This window comes from Pipistrellus kuhlii, unplaced genomic scaffold (genome assembly GCF_014108245.1).
Source record: "Pipistrellus kuhlii isolate mPipKuh1 unplaced genomic scaffold, mPipKuh1.p scaffold_m20_p_2, whole genome shotgun sequence".
NCBI lineage: Eukaryota > Metazoa > Chordata > Mammalia > Chiroptera > Vespertilionidae > Pipistrellus > Pipistrellus kuhlii.
The window spans coordinates 103,503,190-103,530,058 of NW_023425515.1; the positions used below are offsets into that span (position 1 = coordinate 103,503,190).

Below are 26,869 nucleotides of genomic sequence, written 5' to 3' on the forward strand. Positions count from 1 at the left end.
TATCTACAGAACTATTTGTACCCTTCTCAAATGTATACTGCAGCTTTCTCAAAACTTATTGAGCAAACCAGATATCAGAATGTTAAAAGGCATTATTGATTTGTATTAATTATGTACCATTCACTGCTATTCCAAATAAAGAGTGCATAATTAATACATATAAAGAAGTTTCCGGCAATGAAAGATGCTTGATTGTTCTTTCCTGAAATGTTATACATTATTTCTAAAGTTGTTTACTGATGAGTTGAATTGTGTCTGAATTAAAACCATTATCTGATTGTTTTGTGCCTCTAGTGGTAGCACCTACTCCTTCCCAGGATTCAGTCTGCCCTTCAGGCCATCAGAGCTTTCCTCTCTGGGCAGCTGTTTGGATAATGTGCCCTGGTTCCTGGCCAATCATTTGTTCTATTTTTTTTTTTTTTGCAATTTTTTATTACAACTTAATTCAATGAACATAAAAATCACCTTTAAAGTGTATAATTCAGTATTTTTAGTATATTATAATCTGTGCAACCACCAGCACCAATCCTAGAACATTTTAATTATCCATAAGAGAAATCCCATCCTCCTTAGGAGACTCCTCATTTCCCTTTCATCTGGTTCCTTGCAAACACTAATCTACTTTCCGTCACTACAGATTTGCCTATTCTCTATATTTTGTATAAGTAGAAAAAAATGATATGTGGGCTTTTGTTTTTGCTTTCTTTCACTCAGCATAATGTTTTCAAAGTTCATCCATGTCATAGTACTAGTATGTTTATCCATGTCATAATCTGTTCACCCATGCTCCAGTGTTCCTTTTATGGCTGAATAATATTCCATTGTATGAGTCTACTGGATTTTGTGTATCCATTCGTTAGTTGATGGACATTTGTTTTTTTCTCACTTTTTGGCAATTATGAATATGCTGCTATGAACATTTGTGTACAAGGTTTCATTTAAAGATATATTTTCAGTTCTTTTGGGTACACACCTAGGAAAAGAATTGTTGTGTTATCAGTAAAACTGTTTAGCATCTGGGGAACTGATAAAGTGTCTTCCAACGTGGCTGACTAGTTTACATTCCCAATCTCAATGAGTCTCAGTGTATGTGTGAGGGTTCCATTACTGAACATCCTCACCAACACTTGTTATGTGTCTTTTTTATTCTAGCCATCCTAGTGAATGTGAAGGGGTATCTTACAATTTCAATTCGCATTTTCCTAATGACTAATGATGTTAAGCCTTTTTTAAAGTGCTTATTGGCCACTTGCACATCTTGTTTGGAGATGTCTATTTAATCCTTTGTCCATTTTAAAATAAAGTTGTCACTTTGGCCTGTGTTTCCCAATCGTTAGAGCATTGGCCCCCTTACTGAAAGGTCGTGGGTTCAATTCCAGTCAAAGGCATGTTCAACCCCTGGTCCCTGTAGGGACACACAGGAGAGGCAACCAATCAATGTATCTCTCTCACATTGATCTCTCTCTCTCTCTTTTCTCTTTCATCCTCTCTCCCTTCTACTTTCTTTTAAAAACAAAACAAAAAAACCCACAAAAAACAACAACACAGAAATAATACCTCTGGGTGAGGATTAACAAAAAAAAATTAAATTAGGTTGTCTTTTTATAATATTACTGAGTTGTAAGAGTTTTTTATATATTCTGGATACTTGACTTTTATCAGATATGTGATTTGCAAATATTTTCTCTCATTTTTTTAGGTTGTTTTTTTGTTTTCTTTATAGTGTACTTCAGTGTACAAAAGTTGTTAATATTTTAACTTTATTTTATTGTTGACTAATATAGCTATCCCCATTTCCCCCTTCCCCTTTGCCAGCCCCCACTCAGACCCCGCGCCCACCCTCACTTCCCTCTGGCCATCACCACACTGTTGTCTGCATCCATGGGTTATGTATATATGTTTTTACTTCTTACATCTAGTAAAAAGTTTTGAAATTTATAAAATACAAATAATCTATTTTTTCTTTCGTTGCATTGATTTTGTTGTCATATCTATGAAACTGTAGCCTACTAAGGTCATGAAGATTTATACCTATATTTTCTTCAAGTGTTTTAGTTTTTACATTTAGGTCTTTGATTCATCTTAATCTAATTTTTGCATATGGTGTGGGTTAGAAATCCAAATTCAGTCATGCATGTGTATGTCCAGTTGTCTCACCATCATTTATTGAAAACCTATTCTTTTCCCATAGAATGGTCTGGGCACACTTGTTAAAAATCAGATGACCATATGTTTATTTCTGAACTCTCCATTCTATTCCATTAGTCTGTATGTCTATATGTCTATTCTTACACAAGTACCACACTGTCTTGATTACAGTAGCTTTGTACTAGGTCTTAAACCCAGGAAATGTAAGTCTTCCAACTTTATTCTTTTTCAAGATTGCTTTGGCTATTCTAAGTCCCTTGCATTTCTATATAAACTTTAGGATCAACTTGGCTGTTTCTATAAAAAGAAGAATAAAAAAAAAAAAAAAAAAAAAAAAAAAAAAAAAAAAGGCAGTGACATATGCCAGTCAGCTTTTGCTTAAATATTACCTCATCTCTTCAAACAACCACCAAGCACAGTAAGAGTAATCATTTTAGGAGGTCAAAATGCTCAGAGAGACCAGGAATGCCCTGACTCGACTGTCATCTTCTATTCCCTCTGCCTTGCTGGTCTTACCAGCTTGGACTCTTGCAGAAGCCTGAGTCCGGGCCTGGGGCCTGTGAAATGCTGGAGGACTTCCGGCAGGTCACTTTCTTCTCCAGCAGTCCAGGCCGCATGTGCTCTCAAATCTTGAGAGGGCTCTGGTCCCTAAGTCCTACATCCCAGTGCTCGGAGACCCTGTAATTCCTCTGTGCACACACTCCAGCAGAAGCCTCCTCCTGTCAGAGAGCTTTGTAGGGACACTTGGAAGAAACAGCATTGCAAGGACCCTGGCTCTGATTCAAAGATTGCTGGCTTCTAAGTCACAGACAGTTAAACACTCTAATCCAGAAGGGCAAAAGGCAAAATAAATAGATCACAGCAGTTTTTAATTGTATAAAAAAGAAATGTTGATCCATGTAGGAATGTCAGAGAACTCCACATGCCCACACAGTTTACTTACCGTAGCTGCAATGTTCCAAGTGTCCTGGGCAGGGCTTCCTAGCAAATTAAACCTCTTGTACAGAGCCTTTTGCTACTGTCCTTTCTCAGGGAGTCACAGTACAATTCACAGATGAACTTCCTGCTCTCAGAATCCTGAAGACGTTCTGCAGGTCTCTGGAACTGGCAGGGGGCTGGTGGGAAAGCTCTGTTGAAGGCATAGGTTTCCTGATGGTTTCTGAGACTCCATCCTGGTTGGTTATGAGCACCATAAAAGCACTGCTGCCCCCTATGGTCTCAGTTTCCCTGGCCTTTGAGTGATTAAGTAACACCTGATGCAGGGATGAAAACCATTTGGGAGTCCCTGGCTGGCCTATATCCCTCTCTGGGAATGGACATCTGCCTGGCTTCTGTGTGTCTTCCATGCTCACAATCCATTAGCTGAGCAGTGACCAGTCAGACCCTTTCTTTCTGGAATCGGGAGACCTACCCAAATTGCTGTCACTCAGTGCTCGGTGCATGGCCTTGTGTGGATATGTCAAATGGCCACTGTGTGTGCGTCACGGTTTGGAGAGCAGGTAACCTGAGTGAGCAGAAATCTTGGGTGTAAGAGAAAGTCAGAAGAAGAAAGAAAGGAAAATAAGCAAAGGGCAATGTCTATCCCACCTTCCCCATGTGGCCCTGCTGGGCCTGCTGCAGAGACCAGGACCAGCCCAGGTGTGGGATGAGCCATAAAGGACATCTGTCCTATGCAGCTCCTCCCTTTGCTACCTTAGGGGGCAGGACCCAGGAGTACCCCAGGATCCAGGGGCACTTGGGCATGTCTGGGGGACATTTTCAAGGCATTTTGCCTAAAAAAAAAATTAATTCGGAGGCATTTTACCTTAGAATATATTTATGCTTAATAAAAAAGTGTTTTCCTACAAAGAATTTTCTAGCTAAAACCGTGTCCGTATCCCCTTGGATTCTGGATTCCTGATTTACTAGCCTCACTGTGAGAAAAAGGAATCTGTCAGGCGTCTGATTCCACAGGTGAGAGGATGAAGCCAAGACAAGGGCCTTTCTCCTTTCCACCTTGCCCTCAGTTTTCTAATCTGAAAAACGAGATTGTGTGGTATCTCTGAGGCTGCGATGAAAATTAAGAAACTGAACAAAGCACTTAGCAAAGTGCCTTATAGACTTTCCCTGTGAGGAATGGCTGTACTCATTACCATTCCCGGTCTCCCTCTCCCTCTCCCCGCCCCTCCGCCCTCCCTCCCTCTCCCTCCCTCCCCTTCTTCCCTCCTCCCCTCTCCCCCTCCTCCGCCCTCCGGCTCCGCCCTCCGCCCCGCCTCCATCCCCTTCTGTCCTCCGGAAGCCGAAGCCGAGGCCGCGGCCGCCGGGCGGTGCGGGTCGGAGCCGAGCCCGGAGCCTCCCGCCGGGACCGGTAACCACTCGCGGCCGCCGGCGGCCCAGCCGCCGCGCGACCCGGGCGCCGGGGCTCCCTCTCGCCGGGGCGGTGCCCTAACACCCCGCCAGCGGCCGGCACCCGCGGCCTTGTCCCCTCCTGGCCTCCCTTCCCCCGAATGTCGGTTTATGGGTATTTCTGGGCTTTTGAATGAACTGCTTGAGGTTTCTTTCACCTCAGCTTTCGCGGGCGGCGGCGCGCGCGCCTCCTCCGGTAACCAACCTCCGGCTCCGGCGCTGCCGCTGGAACCTGGGAGGTTGGGGTTTCCAGCCGCGCTCCCCCTGCAGGGTGTCTGCGGTGGCTCCGAGCTGGCAGAGAGCCGTCCCAGGCCTTTCAGAGCCTTCCTGGCCCAGGGCCTGGCTAGCTGGAGGCCAGTGACCCGCAGAGGCCTCCACCCCAGGGACACAGCCTGCCATCTGCCCCTGTTCTGCTCCTGGGGTCCACTCCGCCCTGCCCCAGCCCTTCTCTGAAAAACCTTTCCACCTCTCAGAGGAGCCCTTCGCAGATGCCCCCCAGTCAGGGCAGCTTGTTTCCCGTCCCTGGCCCATCTCCACTCTGGAATAGGATCAGTCACGAGGATCGAGGATAACATCTTGTGCTTCAGAGGCCCCTTAGCCCAGTCCCTGCCTCTGTGCTTGGAGCGCCCACACACCAGTGGGTCAGACTTGCTTGGTTTTCTTCCTCAACTTCATCACTCCCTGTGGCAGCTCCTTCGACTTCTGGGCTTCTCTGTTTGGTTTCTAAGACGTTGAACCTAATGATGTGTTTTCTCCGTGTGGTCTGAGAGTGCTGCTCTTGGGGTCATAGGACAGAATAGTCTGCCCCAGGCTGGTCAGCCCAGCTCCCAACACTGACATGTGCTGAGCCTGCTGTCAGGCCCTCTCCTTTGTTCCTTTGCATTTGTCCACATCCTTGAGAAAGTGCAAAACCCAGCCTGGCCTGTGTGGCTCAGTGGTTGAGTGTCGACCTATGAACCGGGAGGTCACGGTTCAATTCCTGGTCTGGGAACAGTCACTGAATGTACCTGGTTGCAGGGTCGATCCCAGTGGGGCATGAAAGGGGCAGCTGATCAATGATTCTCATCATTGATGTTTCTATCTCTCCATCTCCCTTCCTCTCTGAAATCAAAAATATATTTAAAAAAAGAAAAGAACAGAAAACGCAGAGCCAGTGGCCAGACATGATGTAGCCTGTCCTTATAGCTCTGGATGTGCATGTACGTGAGTCCTCCCCCCCCCCCCCCCCCCCCACACACACACACACAGCTCTGCCTGCGGCAGCTTCTTTGGCAGCACCCTTCAGTCTGTCCTGTGAAATGGTCAGGCAGGATCTCCCTCCTTATTCCAGGGTCCTGGGAGGGTCCTGGGCAGTTTGCATAACTCTAACCATTGCCACAGTTGCAGAAACTCCTCCCCTTATTGAAGGCACTGCTAGTCCCCGTCCCTTCCCTGGTTCTTTTTGTAAAACATGGGGCTTGCTTTACTTCCCTGCTGCAGTTGACTTTTGGAGTTACCCTGATTTCATATCCTTGACATGCCTCCCTATACCATAAGCTGCACTTTGCCTGAGACTGTAGTTCTTATACCCATTGCCCTGGCATAACTATTAGTAGTATCCACTTTCACTTTCCAAAGATTCATGATATGGATGACTGAACTTGTCTCTGTCTGTATTTGAAACCAGTGCCCCACCTCTCAGCCTAATCTGAGAAGGGTAGTTGGAAGTGCTGATGGGCTGCCCTTAAAACTTTGGCATGGCTAGCTGTCCCTATACAGACTCAGAGGTCTCTGCCTCGGGTGGGTGGGAGGGTGTCCAAGGATACCTCCAGCCTCACTTTGGTCATACTGCCACATCATTTGGATTCCCTGGAGAGGGTGCCATGTCAAGGGGGTGGCACACAGCAGCCCTTATAGGATGCACCCAGAGCTCAGAGGCATCGTATCCACAATCTAGAAGACCCAAGTTCCTCCCGGGCCAACGCTAGCTTGTACCTTTTCTTCTGGATGGGAAGCTTTAGGTGGCTTTGCCCTTTGAGGGCAGGGGTTCCCCTCTGGTCCTGGCGTCTGGGAATCCAATTGATGTGGCAGTGTGACCAAAATGAGGCCTGAGGTGCTCTTGGACACCCACCCAGCGGTCCGAGACGTCTGATTCCACCCCGGGCCCGTCAGCTGTGGCCAGGGTATTAAGGGCAGCCTGACAGCACTTCTGCTACTCTTCTCGGATTAGGCTGAGAGGTGGAGCACTGGTTTCAACGAGGGCGACCAGCTGTCCTTGTTTGCCTGGTACTGAGGGGTTACCTGGGATGTAGGACTTTCAGTTTTAAAATTAGAAAAGTCCCAGGAAGACTAGGTGAGTTAGTCACCTTCCTCTTAACTCTGGCTGCATTGGAGCCTCATATAAGGAGCCTCTCATTTGAAAATTCTAGTTGAATTGACCCAGGTAGGGCTTCATGTCAACATATATTTTTTAACTTCTAAGTTGATTGTAACAAACTACCAGAGTTGAGAACCACTAGGTTATAGGTAACATGACTGACCGTTGACTGTGGTCATTTTTGAGCAGAAGTGGGCACAAACATCTCGAAAGGGTGTGTGACCGAGTGTGGTGGTCTTCTCCTTATCAAAAGGGATGTCAAATGGCAGTCACTCTTTTTGCTATTATCTTTCCCCACCCACTGCTTTCTTCACCAGTGAGGACCATGCCATCTTTCCCATTATGCTCTGGTATCCTCTTAGTAAGTCATGGAATTTCCTCATTTTGATTGGAGGGTTCATGATTTGCTTAGTGCCAGATGAAGCTGGCATGAGACTTGGGGCAGGGCTCCAGTATTTTTATCCAATGAGTAGTGACCCAGGAGCTAGCTGAGGGAACAGTGTCCATCTTAGCTTTGCCCATGGGTTGCTGGAATGAGACCATGTGCCCCTGGACTATCTCCTCTGCAGGCCTTCAGGGTCATGTGGTACGTCAGCACCAGGGGGATGGCCCCCCGCGTCGACTTTGAGGGTGCCCTCTTCTCTGGCTATGCGCCCGATGGGGGCCTCTTCATGCCTGAGGAGCTCCCGCAGCTGGGCAGGGAGACCCTGCGTCAGTGGAGTGCGCTCTCCTACCCAAGCCTGGTCGCAGAGCTGTGTGCTCTTTTCATTGGCCCAGAGCTCATCCCAAGAGATGACTTAAATGGTGAGCACCCCATCCCACTTCCACTCCCCTACCTCTGCCAGCCCAGACCCCCGAGGGGTTGAAAATCTATCACTTCATCCCTAGGAGATCTTTAGTCACATTTCCCCAAATTTCGTGTTTCTTTCAAACTTTGGAATTTCAGAATTGGAAATATCCAGCTCTCTCCATCAGCCAAAATAATCTGCAGAGAGATTTTTTCCCCTTTAGATTATTTTTAAAACACCTTTTGAAGACTAACAGCTTGAATGTTGAGATTTTCCTTTCCTGTACATAGGCACACAGACTCTCAGCTTGCTGTTTTATTTCCAGAAGGGACTCAGTGTGTCTTGGACCAGCTGGTCTCAAACTGTGGATTTCCCTCAGGCTCATTGAGATGCACATTCTGGTTCAGGAGGTCTGGGTGAGCCTTCCTATCCAGTGTCCAGAAAATGCCAGTGCTGCTGTTCCATGGACCAGGTGTGCGACAGCCATACCTCATGCTGAGAGTTTAGGAGAAGAGGGCCACTCAGAAGGTCGTTTGACAACCAGCACCGATAACATTGCCCGGGCGCTTATTAGAATTCTCAGATTCCCTCAGACCTGCTGAACCAGAGTCTGCATTTTAAGATCCCAGGTGATCGGTTTGCCAGTGAAACTTGGATGTGTTCAGACTGCCTTGCCTCAGGTGGGCTTGTATGAACAGCCTCCCAAAGTTCTGGCTTCCCAGTGTGGTTTAATAATGCAGCAAACAGAGTGCTTTCTTTAGGAAGAAAAATGGAAAGAAATGAGACATTGATTTGTTTGTCACATAACTTTAATTGAATGTTCTATCGGAATACATTCACAAGAAATCCAAATGGTGAAGATGTTTATAAAATAGAAAATGAAAGTCTTGCACTACCATCTCTGCTCTCTGGGGGGTCCTACGGGGGCTCTGTCAGCAGTGTGGTGCCTGCCTTTCCAGACTTTCTTTAGAATACACAATTATATTCATGTGTGGTGTTGTTTAGGATAAAAATTTCTGCTCTTTTTATCTTGTAGCGGAGATAAAAACTTCAAATTAAAAGTGTGAAGAGACTGAGAGAGACTAGAGGGAAGGCATAACAATGCTCTCTGCCTGCTGTACCTGCAGATCTGATCCAGCGGGCCTTCCGCAGGTTCCGCCACAGAGAAGTGGTCCATCTTTCAAGGCTGCGGGATGGGCTGAACGTGCTGGAGCTGTGGCATGGAGCCACATATGCGTTTAAGGACCTGTCCCTGAGCTGCACGGCACAGTTCCTGCAGTACTTCCTGCAGAAGAGGGGGAAGCACGTCACTGTGGTTGTAGGTGCGTGTCCGCGTGAGCCCTGCAGCCCCGAGTGCCCCGGCTTACCGGTATCCACCCACCACGTGTCCGCGCTGTCTCTCAGGGTGTGTGCCACGGGTCTTCTAAAGCAGGGTTCTCAACCTTCCCTGTGGCACAGCCCCCTTTCACGGTCTGGTGGAGGCTATGGAACCTTCTCAGAAGGATGTTTTTAAAGATATAGACTTCTTTTGCCGAAACCGGTTTGGCTCAGTGGTAGAGCGTCAGTCTGCGGACTGAAAGGTCCCAGGTTCGATTCCGGTCAAGGGCATGTACATTGGTTGCAGGCGCATCCCCGGTAGGGGGTGTGCAAGAGGCAGCTGGTCGATGTTTCTCTCTCATCGACGTTTCTAGCTCTCTATCCCTCTCTCCTCCTCTCTGTAAAAAATCAATAAAATATATTAGAAAAAAAAGATATAGACTTCATAAGATTATATGGTTTAAGTCCACAGATGCTTTGAATTCTCTCCATGGGTCTCTTGGTGGTTCATGGTTTGCTACCCTTTGATATTGATGGTAGATGTTGTCTCATTTGGCAACAGTGCTTTAGGGGCATTTCCCCATCTTTTATCTCCCTTATTCTAAAGGGGGTTCTTTCCCTTCCCATCCAGGAACTTCTGGAGACACAGGGAGTGCTGCCATTGAGAGTGTTCGAGAAGCAAAGAACGTGGGCATTATTGTTCTCCTGCCCCAGGGTCACTGCACGAAGATCCAGGAGCGGCAGATGACCACCGTGCTGGAGGAGAACGTCCATGTGTTTGGAGGGGAGTGCTGGGGCGGGCTCCAGGGCCGTGGCCTGTTTGGGAAGATGGGCTGGACCAAAGCTGGTTGTTCACTAGCAGACCATCCTTCCTCTGCCTCCTTCCCTTCCTTCCTGGATCAGTTACCTTTTGAGGTTAGTACTATGATTTGGCTTAGTTCTGGGCAGGCTCTTGGCTACAGTTTCATAAACTGTTGGAGGTGACAGGTGCATAAGGCCACATTCACAGTCATGCTCGGAAGCGCAGGTTTAAAATCACACCCTCAAGAGCACCACCTCCGTGCAGCCTGCCAGTGCCACCCGGCCGTGTGTGTGCAGCAACCCAGAGCCAACCCCGAGCTGGTGGCCGGAAGTCTTCCTCTCCCCAGGACACTGAGGTTTAGAGGACAAAACTGTGTTCAATAATTATTTTAAAAGAAAGCGCTATTACTTGTGGATTACTTATGTCCTCCTTATAGTATGGAAATAACTACTCGTAAGCCATGCACTTGGTTAGCAGGCCTGAGATTTAAAGCAGGCAGCCACTCTTCTGCATGCATTCAGGACGTTCAGTAGATGATGTCCTGAAGCCACATCACAAACTAGCATTTTGGTGTGTTTTTTTTCTTCTTCTTTTTTCCCTTCACAAACTAGCATTTTGAAAAAAACACAAATCCATCTCCTCTAATATCAGGCCTTGTAATCCCAATAGGTTTCATCTTTGTGGAGTAAGAGGGGGTGAGCTTTTATTTTCATCTCAAACCCCATAAGATTCCAGGTAGCCCCGTCGTGGGGATCTCGGTTAGGTTTTGTGTATTATGGCCTTGGCATCCTGGCTTGGTTTGGTCACTTCTCTGGCAGAGCAGCAAATGTGGAAGAAGACATTCCTTTTCTAGCTGGCCTGGTCTCCTGGCATAATCCCATAAAGGATGTTTTTATATAACACCAAGATTTTAAAAAGCAAAACAAACCTTACCCATGGGAGTAGCATGACTATCCTCTGTCTATTTGTTCAAGATCCAGGAAAAAGCCCCTGTGCACTCTCTTTAACAAGGGCATCCACAGTCAGTGAGAAGTTCATGGTTCAGCTAATGCAGATATTGGCAAAATCTTACACATTAGTTTTGGTGATTGCCCATATTTAGCTGCATTTTCCTGCAGTCATTGCAAGATTTTAGTGCACAAAATCCAGATTTTCAAGGGTCCCTGTTGTACCCCAAGTACCAAAATTGCTAGTTGTAGAACTAGGACCATCCTTTCCTAGAATCAAAGCAAAGAGGAGAAGAGCTTTTTGAACCTCTGTCCTGCCATCTGCTCCCCCTCACTTTGTACAGATGCTGGAAGGCTTTTCCCTGAGGATGTGCATGGAAGCTCATTCCTGGTGTGAGTTGGAGAAGGTGCCCCTTGCAGAAGAAAGGCAGAAAGTGTCACTGCTGGAGCCAAAGGGGCATTTCTATGTGTACATGCTCTGAGCTTTAATAATATAAGGCAGCAGACTTTAAATTAGTTTTCATTTCTAGACACCACAGTTCAAGTTCTTTTCTTTCTAGAATCTGCTGATTTGGTTTCCAGGAGAATATGTGTAGTTCGGGAGCAGTAAATATTTATTTTATCTTAGAAAGGTGAGCTCAGGCAGTAGGGGTGGGTCACCTAAGTTGTTATGTGTTGGACACTTGTAATTAATTTACAGTATATGGTTCTTCTTAAGCACAGAGTAATCAGCATGAGCTAGTTATATATTATTTGGGATGTTTTGGTGGGAAGCAATAGGAAATATAACTCAGATCAGCTTGAGCAAGGTTTGCCAGCTTATGTAACTGGAAGTCCAGAGGTGGGGTAGTCTCCTGATTGGTTGGTTCAATGACTCAGCAGTTCCTTCAGGGACTCGGGTTCTTTGCATTCTCTGTTCTGCTTTCCCCAATCTTAAGGCACATTCTTGTGTCCTTTGATGACTATGTGAGGTAAGCAAGTCTCTCTCTTCCCGTGACTTGCTTTTAAAAGCAGTGGATCTTTTCCTGAAATCGAAGCAAGATTCCCCTTGCACCTGGTTAGGTCATCCCCAGACCTCACTGCTGTGGGGCAATGATGGAGGTAGGACTGATAATAACCTCAGTGCAAGCCATGACACTTCTCCAAATGTCCTTTAAGTTAGGATCCAATGGAGAAATAGACCCAGGTTTCAGGTATGAGATCAATATTGGCCTTATTGGGTTGGAGAAAGCAAGTTAGACTAGTAGCCAGTTCATTCATATATTCACCCAATAAGTCATCCATAAATTAACCTCTGTACATACCCATCTCAGGGAGGAGTCCTGCCCATGCCAACTTACCTACCAAGTAGGAGCAGAGAGCAGACCACCCACCTGTGATCTACAATAGACAAGAGAGGGAGGAAAGGTGACTCTTCCCCTTTGAACTGCTGGTAAAGGATCAGCCTGTCCCTATCTCACTATCTGATAAGCCATTCCTTCTTCTCCTAGGGGAGGTGGGCACCAATACCAATGGGAATTTTTTCCCCAGTATTCCAGAGGTTGGTATTTTATATAATGGTAGAATCAGAACTATGACCACATGAACATGAGACATGATTTCTAGCCTCGAGGAGCTTAATTTTGAGTGTAGAAAGCCAGACCAAGGCACATTAGAGTAGAGAAACCAAGACCGTGCCAAAGTCCCAGCTGGCAGCCTCAGCCTGGGAGGGCCTGTGGGCAGTGCTGATTACCTGGGGTGCTCTGCGCTCCTGACAGTTACTCTCTCCTCTCTCCCAACAGTGGAGGGAAACAGTGATGAGCTTGATGAACCTATCAAGGCTGTGTTTGCTGATGTGGCTTTTGTCAAGAAGCACAATCTGATGAGTCTGAATTCAATCAACTGGTCCCGGGTCCTCGTGCAAATGGCTCACCACTTCTTTGCTTACTTCCAGTGCGTGCCATCCTTAGATATGCACCCACTCCCCACTGTGGAGGTGGTTGTGCCTACAGGGGCTGCTGGTAACCTTGCAGGTAAGGAGACCCTGGGCACAAATGAGCTTTGCAGAAATCATCTGTGGCCCCACCCCTTTCAAATGCCATTTGCCTGCAGCCCTAAGAAAGATTGAGTCCTGGCTCTGAAGGGGATGGGAAACTGCAGAAGGAGCTTCCAAAACACTTCCCCCAACGCCCTGAGGGACCTCGGCACTTGCTGCAGAGGAAGAGTGAAAGGTTGACCCTGACATCCTCTGGTCACCTGATCTGATGCCCAAACTTGGCAGAGTGTGGGGAGATGAAGTCAAGGTTCAGCCACCATACTGGCTCGTGGTGTCCTCTTCCAGAAATGTGGGCTTTCCTCCTGCCTCGGTGTTGCCTGCTGGAGGGCAAGTAGCTCCACTGGCACTGGGCTGCCCCTCTGAAAACACTGCTGGGAGGGTCAGGGGAGTTCCAGATTTGGGTTCTGGTTGATCAGTCCTTTGCTAGTTGAACAGCCATGGGTGGCCTCTCAGACCTGGCTTCTCAGATATGAAAGGGACAACAGGTCACTCATGTTTCAGGACAGTTGTGAGGATGGTGAGATTGGTTTGTGTGCACATGACCTTTGTACAGCTGCATGATACTAAAATCATTTTCAATAATAATTAACATTAGGCACCAGCTTTTTTAGCAGGCATTGCTGTAAGTGCCTTTTAAGTATTAACTCATTTAATATCCACGTGTGCCTATGAGAAGGATGATACTGTTACTTCTGTTTTGTGTTGACACCAGGCACAGAGGTTAGTTGGCTCGTCCCTGCTTCCACATGGGTCCGTGGCAGTGGCAGTGCTGGGGCCAGGCTGTTCCAGTGCTCATGTCCTCGCCTGCTTGCTGGGCTACTTCCTGTGGGCATCACAGTCTCTGGTGGTTCTGTCGGGTGCCAATGGGTGGCTTAGGTGACCCTGCAGGCATCTTAGTGGTTAGGCAAGGATGCCTCAGCCTTCTTCACCACCCATGGGCCAAAGCTCAGCATGCTTCTTCCCCTCTGCTCACCCCAGCGAATGGAGCCACCTGCAGTCACAGCCTACCACAGTGCCTGGCACAAAATAAACATCAGCAGAGGGTGCTTCTCTCTCCCCCTTACCCATTAGGAACCAGCTTTACCTTAAGCTGCTCGACCCTCCTAACCTTCCGTTTCCCTTCTTTCACGGAAGTATATCATGGCATTTTCATGAGTAGCAAATTAAATAAGAATGTGAAAACACTTTGCATAATTAAGAATAACATTGAGGTGGGTAGCTACCCTAACTTCTTAACTACTCACCAGAGACAAACCATTTGCAGATGTATACAGGGGTGGGCAAAAGTAGGTGAACAGCTGTAATACAAATAAATAATACAGTAAGTAATAGATAATACAAGAGTAAATTCTGTTTCGCATATTCACAACTGTAAACCTACTTTTCCCTTCCTGAATAGAACCTTCCTAAACTACGCTGCTATGGGGGCTCACTATCTCTCAGGGTGAGGAATCCCCTGTCTGTCTCTTTAAGACAGGACTGCTGTGAGGGGGCCCAGGGCGCTGCTGCTCCCTGCACCTGGAGGCGCTGCTCTAGGAGGATGTCTGAGCACGAGCACATGTGTCTGGCTTAGGCCTAGTTTGAATTTTCACTCTGCCACTTAGCAGGTTTTGGAGGCTCCCAGAACCTCCATTTTCTTTTCTGCAAATGGTAGTGAGGGTGTCAGTGCCTGGGGTGTGAGTGGGGGGCGGGGAGTTGGGGGGCAGGGCATTCTCCTCTTTCTCTTCCCTTCTCTTTTTTTTGGTAACAACTTATTGCTGTGTGAGTCACATACCGTACAACTCCCTGATTTAAAGTATATTATTCAATAGCTTTTAGTATATTTAAAGATTTATACAGCCATTACTATTATCAATTTTAGAACATTTCATCACCCTAAAAGGAAACCCTGTCCTATAAATAGTCACTCCCTAGCCCCTTTTCTCCCAGCTCTAGCAACTGTTAGTCTATTCATCTCTATTGGCCTATTCTGCAAATTTTATATAAGTGAAGTTACACAATATGTGGCCTTTGGTGTCTGTCTTCTTTTACTTAGTATAATGTCTCCAAGGTTCCTTTGTGTTGATACATCAATCAGTACTTCATTTCTTTTTATGTCTAAACTAGAGGCCTGGTGCATGAAATTCGTGCACAGTGTGGTCCCTAGATCTGGTTGGTGATCGAAATGTGAGCATCTGTGGGGAAGGGCAGGTCCAAGCTGACCTCTGGACCCGGGGCAACATCTGGGCCCCCAGCCCTGCTCCCCCAGCCTGAGTTACGGCACCTGAGTTCCCACGCAGAGATGCGGTGAGTGCAGCCCAGCTTACCTGGAAGAGGCTGCACGTGTGCGGGGTGGGCTCCTGGCAGGTGCCCAACACCTGGGCATGGGGGCTTCCACAGTGTGCAAGCCCTAGCGTCCTGGGGGAGAGTGAGCTTGGCAGACACCCCACATTCTCACTGCACCTCTGTCCCCATCATTCCACCCCCAGGTAGCTGGCGAGAGGTCACAGCCCTCCCCCTCCCCAGCCAGGCATCTCGGGAGGTTGGTTGCTGCCACACACCCCCAGTTCCCTGTCCCAGCCCAGGGCCCAGCCCTGATTGGATGATTAGGATCTGCTGGCTGCTGGTTGCAATCTGCGGAGCAATCAGTGGGGTGATCGGGCCTCGCTTACATCCCCCTTGGCCTGGAGCCGCCCACTCACCTGCTTCACCATCTCACTGTGGTTCGGCTCTCGTCAGGGTCCATCAGGGCCAGCATCACCTCCAGTGCCGCCTGATGCCAATGCTGCATCGCCGATGCCCACCATGTTCCATGCCACCCCATGGTAGTCAGTACACGTCATAGTGAACGTTGGAACTCACGATCGAACTCCCAGTCAAGGGGACAATTTGCATATTAGCTTTTATTATATAGGATAATACCCCACTGTATGGATAGATCACAATTTTGTTTATTCATTTATCAATTGGACTTTTGGATTGTTTTATTTATTTTTTTAGATATTATGAATAATGCTCCTATGAACAGTTATGTAAAAGTTTTTGTGTACATTTGCGTTTATTTATCTTGAGTATTATACCTAGGAGTGAATTTCTGGGTCATGTGGTAACTCTATGCTTAATTTTTTGAGACTGTTTTCCAGAGTGGCTACACCATTTCACATTCTCACTAGCAGTATATGAAGGTTCCAGTTAATTCACGTCCTGAGTAAGACATGGAATTATCTGTTTTGTTCTATTCTAGCCATCCTAGTGGTATGAAGTGGTATGTCATTTTAGTGTTGTTTTGCACTTTTCCTGATGATGTGATATTGAGCGACTTTTGTATATCTTTGGAGAAATGTCTATTCAAGTCCTTTTCTCATTCTTAAATTGGATCATTTTTATTTTTATTGTTGGGTTGTAAGTGTTTATACATTCTGGACATAAATCTCTTATAAGATGTATGATTTGCAAATAGCTTTTCCATTCAGGGTTGTCTTTTCATTTTCTTAATAGTGTCCTTTGAAGCATAAAAACTTCAACAAAAAATCCCTAGAAGTTTCATAATTTTGTTAAAGTACAATTTACAATTTTTTGTTTTGTGTGTGCTCTTGAAGTTGTGTCTGAGAAGCCGTGGTTGTTCTCCTCTCTTGTCTTAAGCTGGGTGCATCGCTCAGAAGATGGGCCTGCCCGTCCACCTGGTCGCAGCAGTGAACTGCAATGATATCATTCATAGGGCTGTTCAGCGAGGAGACTTCTCTCTGTCTGAGGCTGTCAAGCCAACCTTTGCATCAGCTATGGACATCCAGGTGGGGCCTGTGGGGAAGCATGCAGTCAGGTGTTGGGCTGGTGGGCTGGACAGGGCTGAGATCAGAGTAATCCTTCGCCCCCGGCTCCTCCTTCTGTGCAGGTGCCCTACAACATGGAGCGGGTTTTCTGGCTGCTCTCTGGCTCTGACTGCCAGATGACAAGAGGCCTCATGGAGCAGTTCGAAAGGACCCAGAATGTGAGGCTGCCCGAGGAACTGCAGAGCAAGGTCAGGAACTACCCGCACCACAGAGAAAGGAAAGGGTGCAGCCCCAGACACAACTAAAACTTGGGGTTTGAAAATCTGTTCAAGGGATGGAGACCTGTTTCTTGAACACCTGCTCTGAGCCTGGCACTTTGCAGACACTTTATACGGATGCGTTTATTGAATGTGGAGAGGCAGTGGAGAGTGCTGGCTTAGAGTCAGACAGGACCCAGTTTTTCAAACTCGGTGCCTCCATTTTCTTACCTGCATATTGGGGATGATAAGAATGCCTATGCTACAGCCTTAAAGATTTAAGACAAATAATATGAAATATTTTGAATACTGCTAGGCAATATAGGGCTTGATATATTAATTATTACTATTTTAATTTTTCTTGCTAATTTCCAGTAGCCTCAACTGGAAGTCACTTTGTCCATCTAGTATGAGCAGAGACCACTGTCCTGTTAGCTTTATTTTATTTTATTTTATTTATTTTTAAAATATATTTTATTGATTTTTTACAGAGAGGTAGGGATTGGGAAAGGGATAGAGAGAAATCTATATGAGAGAAACATCGATTCCCCACTGGGGATGTGCCCACAAGCAAGATACATGCCCTTGACCAGAATCGAATGTGGAACCCTTCAGTCCACAGGCCGACACTATCCACTGGGCCAAACCAGTTAGAGCATGTTCGCTTTATTTTAAAAGGAGGTGCAATTTTATCTCCTCAGAGTGAAAGGAATCTAGTTGGGAGCGATTGCTTTCATTTTAATGCCACCTTGGTGATGTTCACTTTATTTAATATAAAAAAATAAGATTTTGTATGTTGAAGCTGCATTTAGTTTTCTCTACCACATTCCCACCAAGTGGTCATCTGGACTCTGTCCCCAGGGACCAGGGCCTCACCACCTCATACCAGTTTCAAGCATTGCACAGTTTGTGTTGAGTGGAAGCTATGTCTTATGTGACATAGTTTTGAGTGGTCACTGTCCATCTTAAAGGGTTGGTCCCAGACCTAGAAACAGTTCTCTGGGCTTAGCCACCCATGTGGAATTTCCTTCTTCGGAATCTGTGCTGCTTTCGATGTGACCTGTCTTAATCCGTTTGGGCTGCTATATCAAAGTGCCATGGACTGTGTGGCTTATAAACAAAGCGAATTCATTTCTCACAGTTATGGGGAGAGGCTGAAAGTCTGAGGTCAGCATAGATGGGTTCTGCTGAGCCTTCTGCAAGGTTGCATGTGGTGCCTTGTACCCTCACACAGGAGAAAAGAGACTTAGCCAGATCTCTGCCCTCTTTTTATCAAGGCACTAATTCCATTCCTGGGGACTTTAACCTCATGACCTAAATACCTCCCAAAAGCCCACCCCCTAATGCCATCACATTTTTAGCATATGAAATTGGGACGGCACACATTCAGACTGTAACACAAGCCCAGATCAGCTTGTTAGGTTAATGGCTGGTTTTGACCTCCACTTTCCTTCTCCTCATGAGGTGCTGCAGGAGCACAGACACAGTATCCACCAGTTCTTTGTTTTCTCCCTGTCTATACATGCAGAAGACACTTCATTGCTAGAATAGCATTCATTCATTCATTCCATATATATTATGAGCCAGAGCTGTGCATGGTGCTGGAGATAACAATACAAATAAAATGCATTCATTGTCTTCCATGAGCCCTAATGGGAGAAGTTTATAACACCCTTTGGTTTCTGTTGCCATCGAGTGTATACAGGATGTTTGGCACATCGTAGACCTGCAATAACTTTTCAGAGAATGATCAAATAAGCCATCCACCAGGGGACACCAAGAAGGGGGTGTTCTCTGCCTGGGGTGGTGGGGAGGTTTCCCAGAGGAGCTGCTGCTGAGCCAGGTGGAAACATACAGGAAGAGGTCTTGTGCCCACAGGGCCAGGGCTCCAACCACACAACACGGAGTGTTTGGATGCCCTTAACTTCTGTGTGCTTGAGGTTATTGAACCAGACTCTATATTTGCTGATTCATAAGCCAAATCCTAAGTTTATTGGCCTGGAAGTCAAATGCATCCTTTCTTCAAGTTGAGTGAGTCAGCTTACAACTGGGAGATGTGGGAAAACGGATTTTCCTCTGAGCTGAATCTAAGCCATTCCATCTGTACTGAAACTCTTGTCATTAAGTGTGTTTTTTTTTTAAAATATATTTTATTGATTTTGTACAGAGAGGAAGTGAGAGAGAGAGAGAGTTAGAAACATCGATGAGAGAGAGTCATCGATCAGCTGCCTCTCGCACACCCCCCACTGGGGATATGCCTGCAACCAAGGTACATGCCCTTGACTGGAATCGAACCCGGGACCCTTCAGTCCCCAAGCCCACGCTCCATCCATTGAGCCAAACCGGTTTCGGCTAGTGTGGGTTTTTTTTTTTTTTTTTTTGTCACCTTTCTTCCTGCTTTCCCTAACCTTGATTATCACGTCCCTGGGACCATCAGCTTTCAGCGGCAGTGACATCTGAGTCAGTGTCAGACGAGACCATCCTGCAGACCATGGCCCGCTGCTGGGAAGAGAACCAGTCCTTGCTGTGCCCTCACACGGCCGTGGCCGTGAGCTACCATTACCAGCAGATGCTCAGGCAGACCCCCAGGTACGGCCGTGGGCACCGGGTCACTGAGCAAACGGGGGAAGCTTTGGCTTTCAGGGACCCTCTTCTTCCCCAAGCAGGGAACACAGGAATGTGAACAAATGGCTTGAATGAGCATAATGGGTGCTCTGTGGAACTGGGCCTTGAGAACCGTGGTCTTAGAAGAGGGAACATGATAGGTGTCCAGGACAGCCCACATGAGAGCTGGTGGGTGAGCTGGGCCTTCCACAGGAAAAAGCAATTTGCTCAGCAGCCATTGTAGAGACAAGTTTAAGGTCTGTCTCTCTCTTTTTCCTCTGTGTCCCACACTCCTCCTTCTAACCATCTCTGTTCCTTCCCCTTCCCCTCCCCTTACCGTACCTGTCCCTCCATCTGTTGTCTCCCACATATTTGTTTCCACCCGCCCTCCCCCCGTAGCCCTCCCCGGTGTTGTCTGGCCCCTGCCTCTGCAGCCAAGTTTCCAGAAGCTGTTGTGGCTGCTGGACTGAGCCCAGAAACTCCAGCGGAGATCCTAGCTCTGGAGTTAAAGGAGACGCGCTGCACCCCGATGCGGAAGAGTGACGACTGGACGGTGATGCTCCGGGACACGATTGAGGACATGGGCCGGCGGTGGAGGGCCACGTCCTGAGTGCTCCCAAAGAGTGGCTGCAGCTGGCTTCCTTTGGGCTTCAGACCCCAGGGTGCGGCGGGGGTGCCCTCGGAGCTTCCTTCTCCCTGTTGAGTTGATGTGGAAGGTTCTCAGGAGGCTGCTCAGTGGGGTCTGGAGCCAGCTGGCTTTGCTCATTCCCACAGCTGCTCTGTGCTCTCGCCATGGTGGGGTGGTCCTCATAGGGCTGCACATGGTTGCTGGAGCTGCACCCCCCACCGGGACAGCACAGGGCCTGCAGATGAAGATCCTAGGCACAGAGCTGACCTTGGCCCAGGGTCTGGGACTCCAGACCCTAAGCCTGTGCAGGCAGGGCTGCCCACTCCATTAGCACAAGCCTGGGGCTCCGCTGTCTGCACCTGTTTATCTAGAGATACCGGCTGGCCTTCCCACCCTGCTGAAGTATCGGAATCCCGAGAATACAAGTGCATGTCCAGTGTGATGGTCACTGTGCTAGCCTGTGGCCGAGGACGTGGCTGCCAGGGGTGGTAGTGGTGCGTGGTATGTGCTGCATCCCTCATCTGCTTTTCATTGGCTCAGCGTTGAGGGGTAGCAAAGCAGTCACTGGCAGGTGGCACAGGTGGCGGGAAGGTTGAGATGTGGCATCACCAGGTGGAAGCCATGTGGGAAAGTGCTCCTCAGGGACAGCCTGAGAACCGGTACAAGTACTGGTTCACCTGCTTTATTAGTCCAGGGCAGGTGCCAGAGCAGCAAGAAGCAGGGATCCCTCACTGAGCGCTGAGTAAAGTCCAGACGCCTGCATTTCCATGGGGCACCCCAGGGAAGTCAGATCCTCCTCTGAGCACATGACTTTGCTCTCTCCTGCCCATGCCTCTCACACTGCACTGGCTTCCAGGAGCCCGTCCTCGGATGAGGCCACAGAAACTCCACGTGCTGCTGGAGGGTTGGTCCTGTGTCCTGTCCATCATCAGCCCAACTGGAAATGTTGACTCCTGTACCTGACAGCGAGGACTTTGCTTACAAATGGTGTTCTCTCACTGGCAGAGTGCTCCCTCTCACAAAGGCGTGCCTGATCCCTCTGCTGTTTTACCATCTGACCCTGCATTGTCCAGTTCGGTAACCACTGGTCACATGTGGCTGTTGAGTACTTGAAATAGGAATAAGTATAAGGAATTAAATTTTAAATTTTATTTAATGTTTAATTAATTTGCATTTAAACACTGTTATTTGTATCAGTTATTGGAAAACTTGGCAGTGTGGTTGGGAAATGCTGGTATGTGAATCTGCTTTTCAGCTGTAAATTTTATGAAGTCCATAAAGTACAGATGGTATTTCCAAAAAAGTTAGTTGGAAAATACATACGGAACTTCAAGACTTGGAATGAAAAATATAAAAAAATTTTCATTAATAATTTTATATTGATTACATGTTGATAATATTTTGATGTTTTGATTTAAATAAAACATTAAATCAATTTCATTGGGTTTCACTTATAATGTCATTTGAAGTTATACATGTGGCTCACCTGTACTTATGAGCTGTGATCTGGAGCTCAGCCTTGGCTTTGTGCACACATGAACACACCACACATAGTTAGGGTTTAGTTCTATTACTGGATTCAAATCCTGTGTTGATTGAGGGGGGTTTATGCAAACACAAATACATAAATGTCAGCCCAAGCCTCAGTCATGCCCTGGACTGTGGGGGCACCCTGAGGGGCAGGCGAGGCAGGCACCGTGTGGAGGTGCTGAGAGGCCGCTGTTGGTACCACTCTGAGGGTCGCTGTGAAAGGACCCAGTGGGTATCTGGCCTCCACTGGGTCTAAATGAATCAGTCACTCAGGCTAATCTCTGCATGCCATCCCCACACCGAACAAGCCACCTGCATCCCCATGTGCCCAGGGTTGGAAGGGAGAAGCCAGAGGCTACCCTTGTGCTGGGAAATTTGGCATCACAGCATGGCATTCAGTACAACCATGCTGGATACACGGGAGGATGGGAAGCATCCCTGAAGGATGACTGACCCTATAGCACAGCACTGTTAGTCCCCAAGACACTTAAACATCCCCAACAGCATGCATGATGAATCCATCAGGAGCTTTGTGTCACGATGCATTTAAAGGGCATAAAAGTGCTTTCATTGCTTTCAAAGGAAAAGCAGACGTGCCTGGGGCCCACAGATGGAATGATGTGGCCCTGAGAGCACCTACTATCTGACAAGCAATACTTGACAAAATTTATTTCAATACTGACAGCAACCTGTGGAGTAGGTGTTACTATCGTTTACATTTTAGAAAGGAGACTGAGGAGCTGAGTAAGGGGCCTAGCCAGGGTGGCACCACCAGGGAGCAAAGGTTGTACTTGAGCCAGGCATGTGACTTCAAACCCAATGTGTAGTTTTCATCACACCATGTCACAGGGAGCTGGCCGCCTTCTGCTGCAGTCTGCTCTCTGCATCCTTCCCCAGGCCATGGCCCTTTCTGTGGGTGGACCCGGGTGCATGGCGGTGCTTCTCCGGGAGCCCCACCAGGGGCTGCTGCAGCCCTGCCTTGCGGGGCTCTGTGACCTACACCCAAGCCACCCGCTCCTTTGCTCCATTTTCTGAGGGCTTCAGGTCAGTGTGAGGGCCACAGGGGTTACCAAATCCCCTGTCTGCTTTGTAGTTCAGACACCTAGCATCTCTGAGGGGCCACCACACCTGTGAAAGGGGACCAGAACAGAGCCTTTGGACACAGCACAAATAGACATGAAATGTGAACTATAGGATATTCTGGCCATAGTGGTCTTGGAGCCAAATGTGGAAGAAGGACAGGAGTGAGATGAAATCTGCAGAAGTACCCATCCATGCAAACATACACACAGGCACACACACATGTCCCACTCAACTGAAGAAGGCAGAAGCCTCATATAACTGAAGTCAGAACCAGGTTGAAGTTGTCCTCTCATTTACTCACTGCTGATGCCATTACTAGCATTCACCTCCATGAGCCTCAGTTTCCCCGCCTACTAATTACAGTACAATACTTAACCTTGCTGGTTTGTTCTGAGAATTACATAAGGTAATGCATTCCCAAGTGCTGGCTAAATGCTAAAATGCCATACAAATGGTTCTGATTATTAGCGCAATTATAGTCTGCACCCATCAGTTTAGTACTTTTAAGCTATCTTGTATATTTTGCTAATTGCTTCAAGAATTAATTTTATCTTGCCAGTAAGATTGCCACTTCCCAGAAGACAGAATTGTGTGTGGCCTCAGAGTGCCAGCACAGCCTGACGCAGGGCTGGCGTGGCCATCACGGAGGCCTCGTGCCCGGCAACAAGCTCTGTGAGGGCTGCTGGGGGTGAGGGCCACGGGTTAGGCAGTGGTGGCTCTGCCAGAGGTAACAGGCCTTGTTAATTGCAACGATGATAGCGGAACGGTTCCCTTTCCTGAGCACTAGTATGCTGAGCCCGTTAAAGCACTCTCCTGACATAGACTCTCAATCCCCATGAGGACTGTATGAAAAACATGACTAGAATCCCCATTTAGAGACAAGGAAAGGAAGTCAGAGACGTTAAGGAACGTGCCCAAGACCACCCACCCGATAAGTGACTGAGGAGATACATGAGGCTGGGTGTAGGTCTCTGAGCTTAATCATGTTCTAGACCAGGAGAGGTGCTTTGGTTCAGATGGCCTCCAAGCCTTCCAATCAGAGTCTGCAGGTGAGGCAGGGAGCTGGCCACGTCTGAGGTGAGGAGAAGAGGGCCCAACATTAGGAGGTGGACCTACTGCTCTGTGTAGGGGCACAGGCTGGTACCTTTGCAGGGAGCTTTTCTCTGGCGGGGGGCTCTCCCTTGGAGCTGGATTCCTCACTGGGGCTGGCTGGGCACAGGTGTCTGCTGCATGGAGTGGGAGTTAGAGTGCAGAGCAGATTTAGAGCTGTTCTGTGGGATTCCAGCTGCTGGCAAGGGGGGTAAGCCCAGTCAGCCCCACTGGGAAGACTCAGAAAGCAGCTGGATGTGCCAGGAAAACTTCTGTGTCCCTGAATAAACAAAGGGAGAGCAACACAGACAAGGCTGGGCCATTAGCCTCCTGAAAAGAGAAGAGGACCTTTTGCTGTCCTTCCTGCTGCCTTTGCCCAAAAGAGCATCTTCCATGATCTTGCCTTTCAGGCCATCGATTCCACAACCTGGGTGCCTCCTGGGTGCCAGGGCCTGGGCAAATGCCAAGCAGTGTGGTGACTTCCCACCAAGTGCTGGGCACTACATTGGATACCAAGGGATAGACAAAAAAGTGGGGAAAGATGTGGCTAGAGCTGATGAGATGGTACGTGTCTCGGACAACACCCTGGTGCTGCTCCAGGACTCTAAGCAACTGATTCTTGAATGCAAGAGCCCAGTAAGCCCTCCTTTGGCCCCTCGTCCCCGCCCCACTTCAGCACTGACCCACAGAGTCCTAGTGTTTGGTTTAGGGTCTACTTTCCCATCCCTTACATCAGGTGTCGGCAACCTACGGCTCCAGAGCCTCATGCGGCTCTTTTGAAGCTTTACCGCGGCTCCGACAACTTGCAAGCCTGTGTGAAAATTGAAGGTAACGCCTTACAGCCCTGATGTGCTGACACTGTGCACTGAGGTTCAGGAGCAAAAATCCCATTAACCAGGTAAATTAAATATTTAAATTAGCTATTAATTTGCAAAAATATATTTTACATTGTTAAGTGAAAAAGTCCTTTTTTTCCTTCAGATTGACAGCTAACTGCAGGATCCGGTATATAGCATTAAGGTAAGAAACAATATATGCAGTGTTATATTTGTTTTAAATGTCGCAATGGTTTTGCGGCTCCCAGGGTTTTTTTTCCTTCGGAAACGGGTCCAAGTGGCTCTTTATGTCTTAAAGGTTGCAGACCCCTGCCTTACACATTCCTTAAAGTCTGCTGTCGAATACCCCCATCCCAGCATCTAGCCACGAAACCCAGCCTTTGGCGAGTGTGGCCCTTGAGAATGGTTGACTGGGATGGAGCTGACGAAGGAGCTGCCAGGAGGAAAGCTAACTGGGCGAGAGGGAGGTGGTGGGGGAAGAAGGCCAGACTGAGTGTTCAAGAGTCCGCTGGGTGCCTGGGCCCCAGGTTCAGCACTGTTTCCCGATGGTCTGGTCATCACAGAGGTCTCTCATAAGCCAGTGCCCTGGAAGAGGCTAGACCTCCTGGAACAGAATAGCGTGCACATAGGGACAGGTTCCTCAGCTCTGAGTGGAAGCTCAGGACAAGGCCCTGTAACAAGGTACAGAACTCAGGCCTGAGGCAGTGTTCCAAATCTCAACCCCCCCAATCTCAACCCCTGGAACCTCCCCACGATTGGCCGCTAGGGGGACACAGGAGTGTCACCCCTGGGTCCTCCCTTTCATCACTCGCTTCTTTTCACCATGCCTCACCCAGGCCTCAGCCACAAGCAGGAAAAATACTTGCTTGTGAAATTTATTCAATTTAGATCTTAAAGGTTGAGAAGAGTCGGGGCCCAGCTAAATAAGGTTATTTGAAGCTGTAATCGCCCCACCTTCCTCCTGTCCCCATCACCTGTGGTAAAATAAATGCATACCTCCGAATTCTCAGAGCCCAGCCAATGATCCACATTGCCAGCAGAGGGCAGCAGAGCACACCCGAAGTTCCTCTCCCTCCCATACCTTGAAAGCGCTTGGGACTGACTTTGTTCTCGGGAATTTGAGTCCCTGAAGGTCAGGGGCGGGGACAAGCTCCAATATGTTTATTAGTTCATTGCTTCTCAAATGTAACATTGGGAACTCTCTTTTTAAAAAGAGAGTTTGAAAAACTCTCTGCCAGATTGCCTACCATCAACAAATAAGTGCTGGCAAGATTGTGGAGAAAAGGGAACCCTTGTGTGCTGGTAGTGGGAATGCAGACTGGGGCAGCCACTGTGGAAGACAGTATGGCGTTGTCTCAAAAAAATTAAAAATTGATCTGCCATTTGAACCAGTAATTCCACTTCTAGGAATATATCCAATGTTATTTTAAGTAGCTTTTCTGTCTTGTGGTAATGTTACTTAAACATGCAAACATAAAACTATACTATAAGCTCCTTATACTGAAAACTGCCATACAAAAATAAACAGAAATAAAAATTCAAATTAAGTGAGAATTAGTCAACAAACAAAATCAATACAATTCAAAGTGATCTCGTTAATATATGTGATACATCGTGTGGCCACACAAATCTCCTGCACATAGAACTGGGGCACTTCATTCCAAGTCATTGCTCATTGAGTGTATTTGTTTTCCACCTGTGGAATAACTGCTCTCCCATCACTCTTTGTATTCTAACCACAGGGGAACATCCCAGGCACAGCACACTGTGATGCCATGTGGCCCTTATTTGGAACCAGCTCATCATATGTGTGCCATACCTGCCTGCCCGGCTTGTGACAATTGAGATAGTATTGTTGCCTACAATCATAAATATCAATGCAAATTCAGATGCTGAGATATATAAGACTTAGTTGTAAGGTGTCCAGAAAATGTCTTTTAAAAATTATCCAGATGAAATCACACACAGAAAGAGAAGCATGCCATTAGTCGAAAATTCTTAAACACCAAGAATGCATGTCTGGAGCCCAATCTGACAAATATTTCCCACAACCTTTGCTTTTTATAGATGTGCAAACAAACTCAGAGAGGAAGGTCTGCCTAGCCAAGGTCACACAGCTAATCTGGTGGTGCAGTTTAAGAACTCTGGACTCTCACTTTGCTGGGCACTGCCTCCTGTCAACAGCCTCAGGCAGCCCTGAGGCCTGGCCCAAGGAAAGGCATCCTGGGTTCTCTTAGGGATGAGCCACTGCCATCTGAGTAGAGCTTCCTGCAGAGTCCAAGTAGCCTCTCAGCCTGGACCAGGAGAGAGACTGG

The 26,869-nt window shown here is 47.6% G+C and overlaps 1 protein-coding gene across 3 annotated transcripts; it reads left to right on the top strand.

Moving 5' to 3' along the window:
• Positions 1 to 4,408: 4,408 nt before the first annotated feature.
• Positions 4,409 to 21,219, top strand: THNSL2 (threonine synthase like 2). 3 transcript variants are annotated; one of them, XM_036447984.2, is made up of 9 exons: positions 4,409 to 4,495; positions 7,459 to 7,693; positions 8,805 to 8,999; positions 9,626 to 9,778; positions 12,525 to 12,755; positions 16,400 to 16,548; positions 16,650 to 16,775; positions 19,222 to 19,373; positions 19,788 to 21,219. In XM_036447984.2, exons 2-9 carry the CDS (start codon positions 7,471 to 7,473, stop codon positions 19,996 to 19,998), a joined length of 1,440 nt encoding a protein of 479 aa, XP_036303877.1. In that variant the 5' UTR covers positions 4,409 to 4,495; positions 7,459 to 7,470; the 3' UTR covers positions 19,999 to 21,219. The 3 variants fall into 3 exon arrangements, with proteins under 3 accessions (XP_036303877.1, XP_045440146.1, XP_045440145.1); XM_045584189.1 differs by lacking the exon at positions 4,409 to 4,495 and adding an exon at positions 4,544 to 4,729; XM_045584190.1 differs by lacking the exons at positions 4,409 to 4,495; positions 8,805 to 8,999 and adding an exon at positions 4,538 to 4,729.
• Positions 21,220 to 26,869: the final 5,650 nt, after the last annotated feature.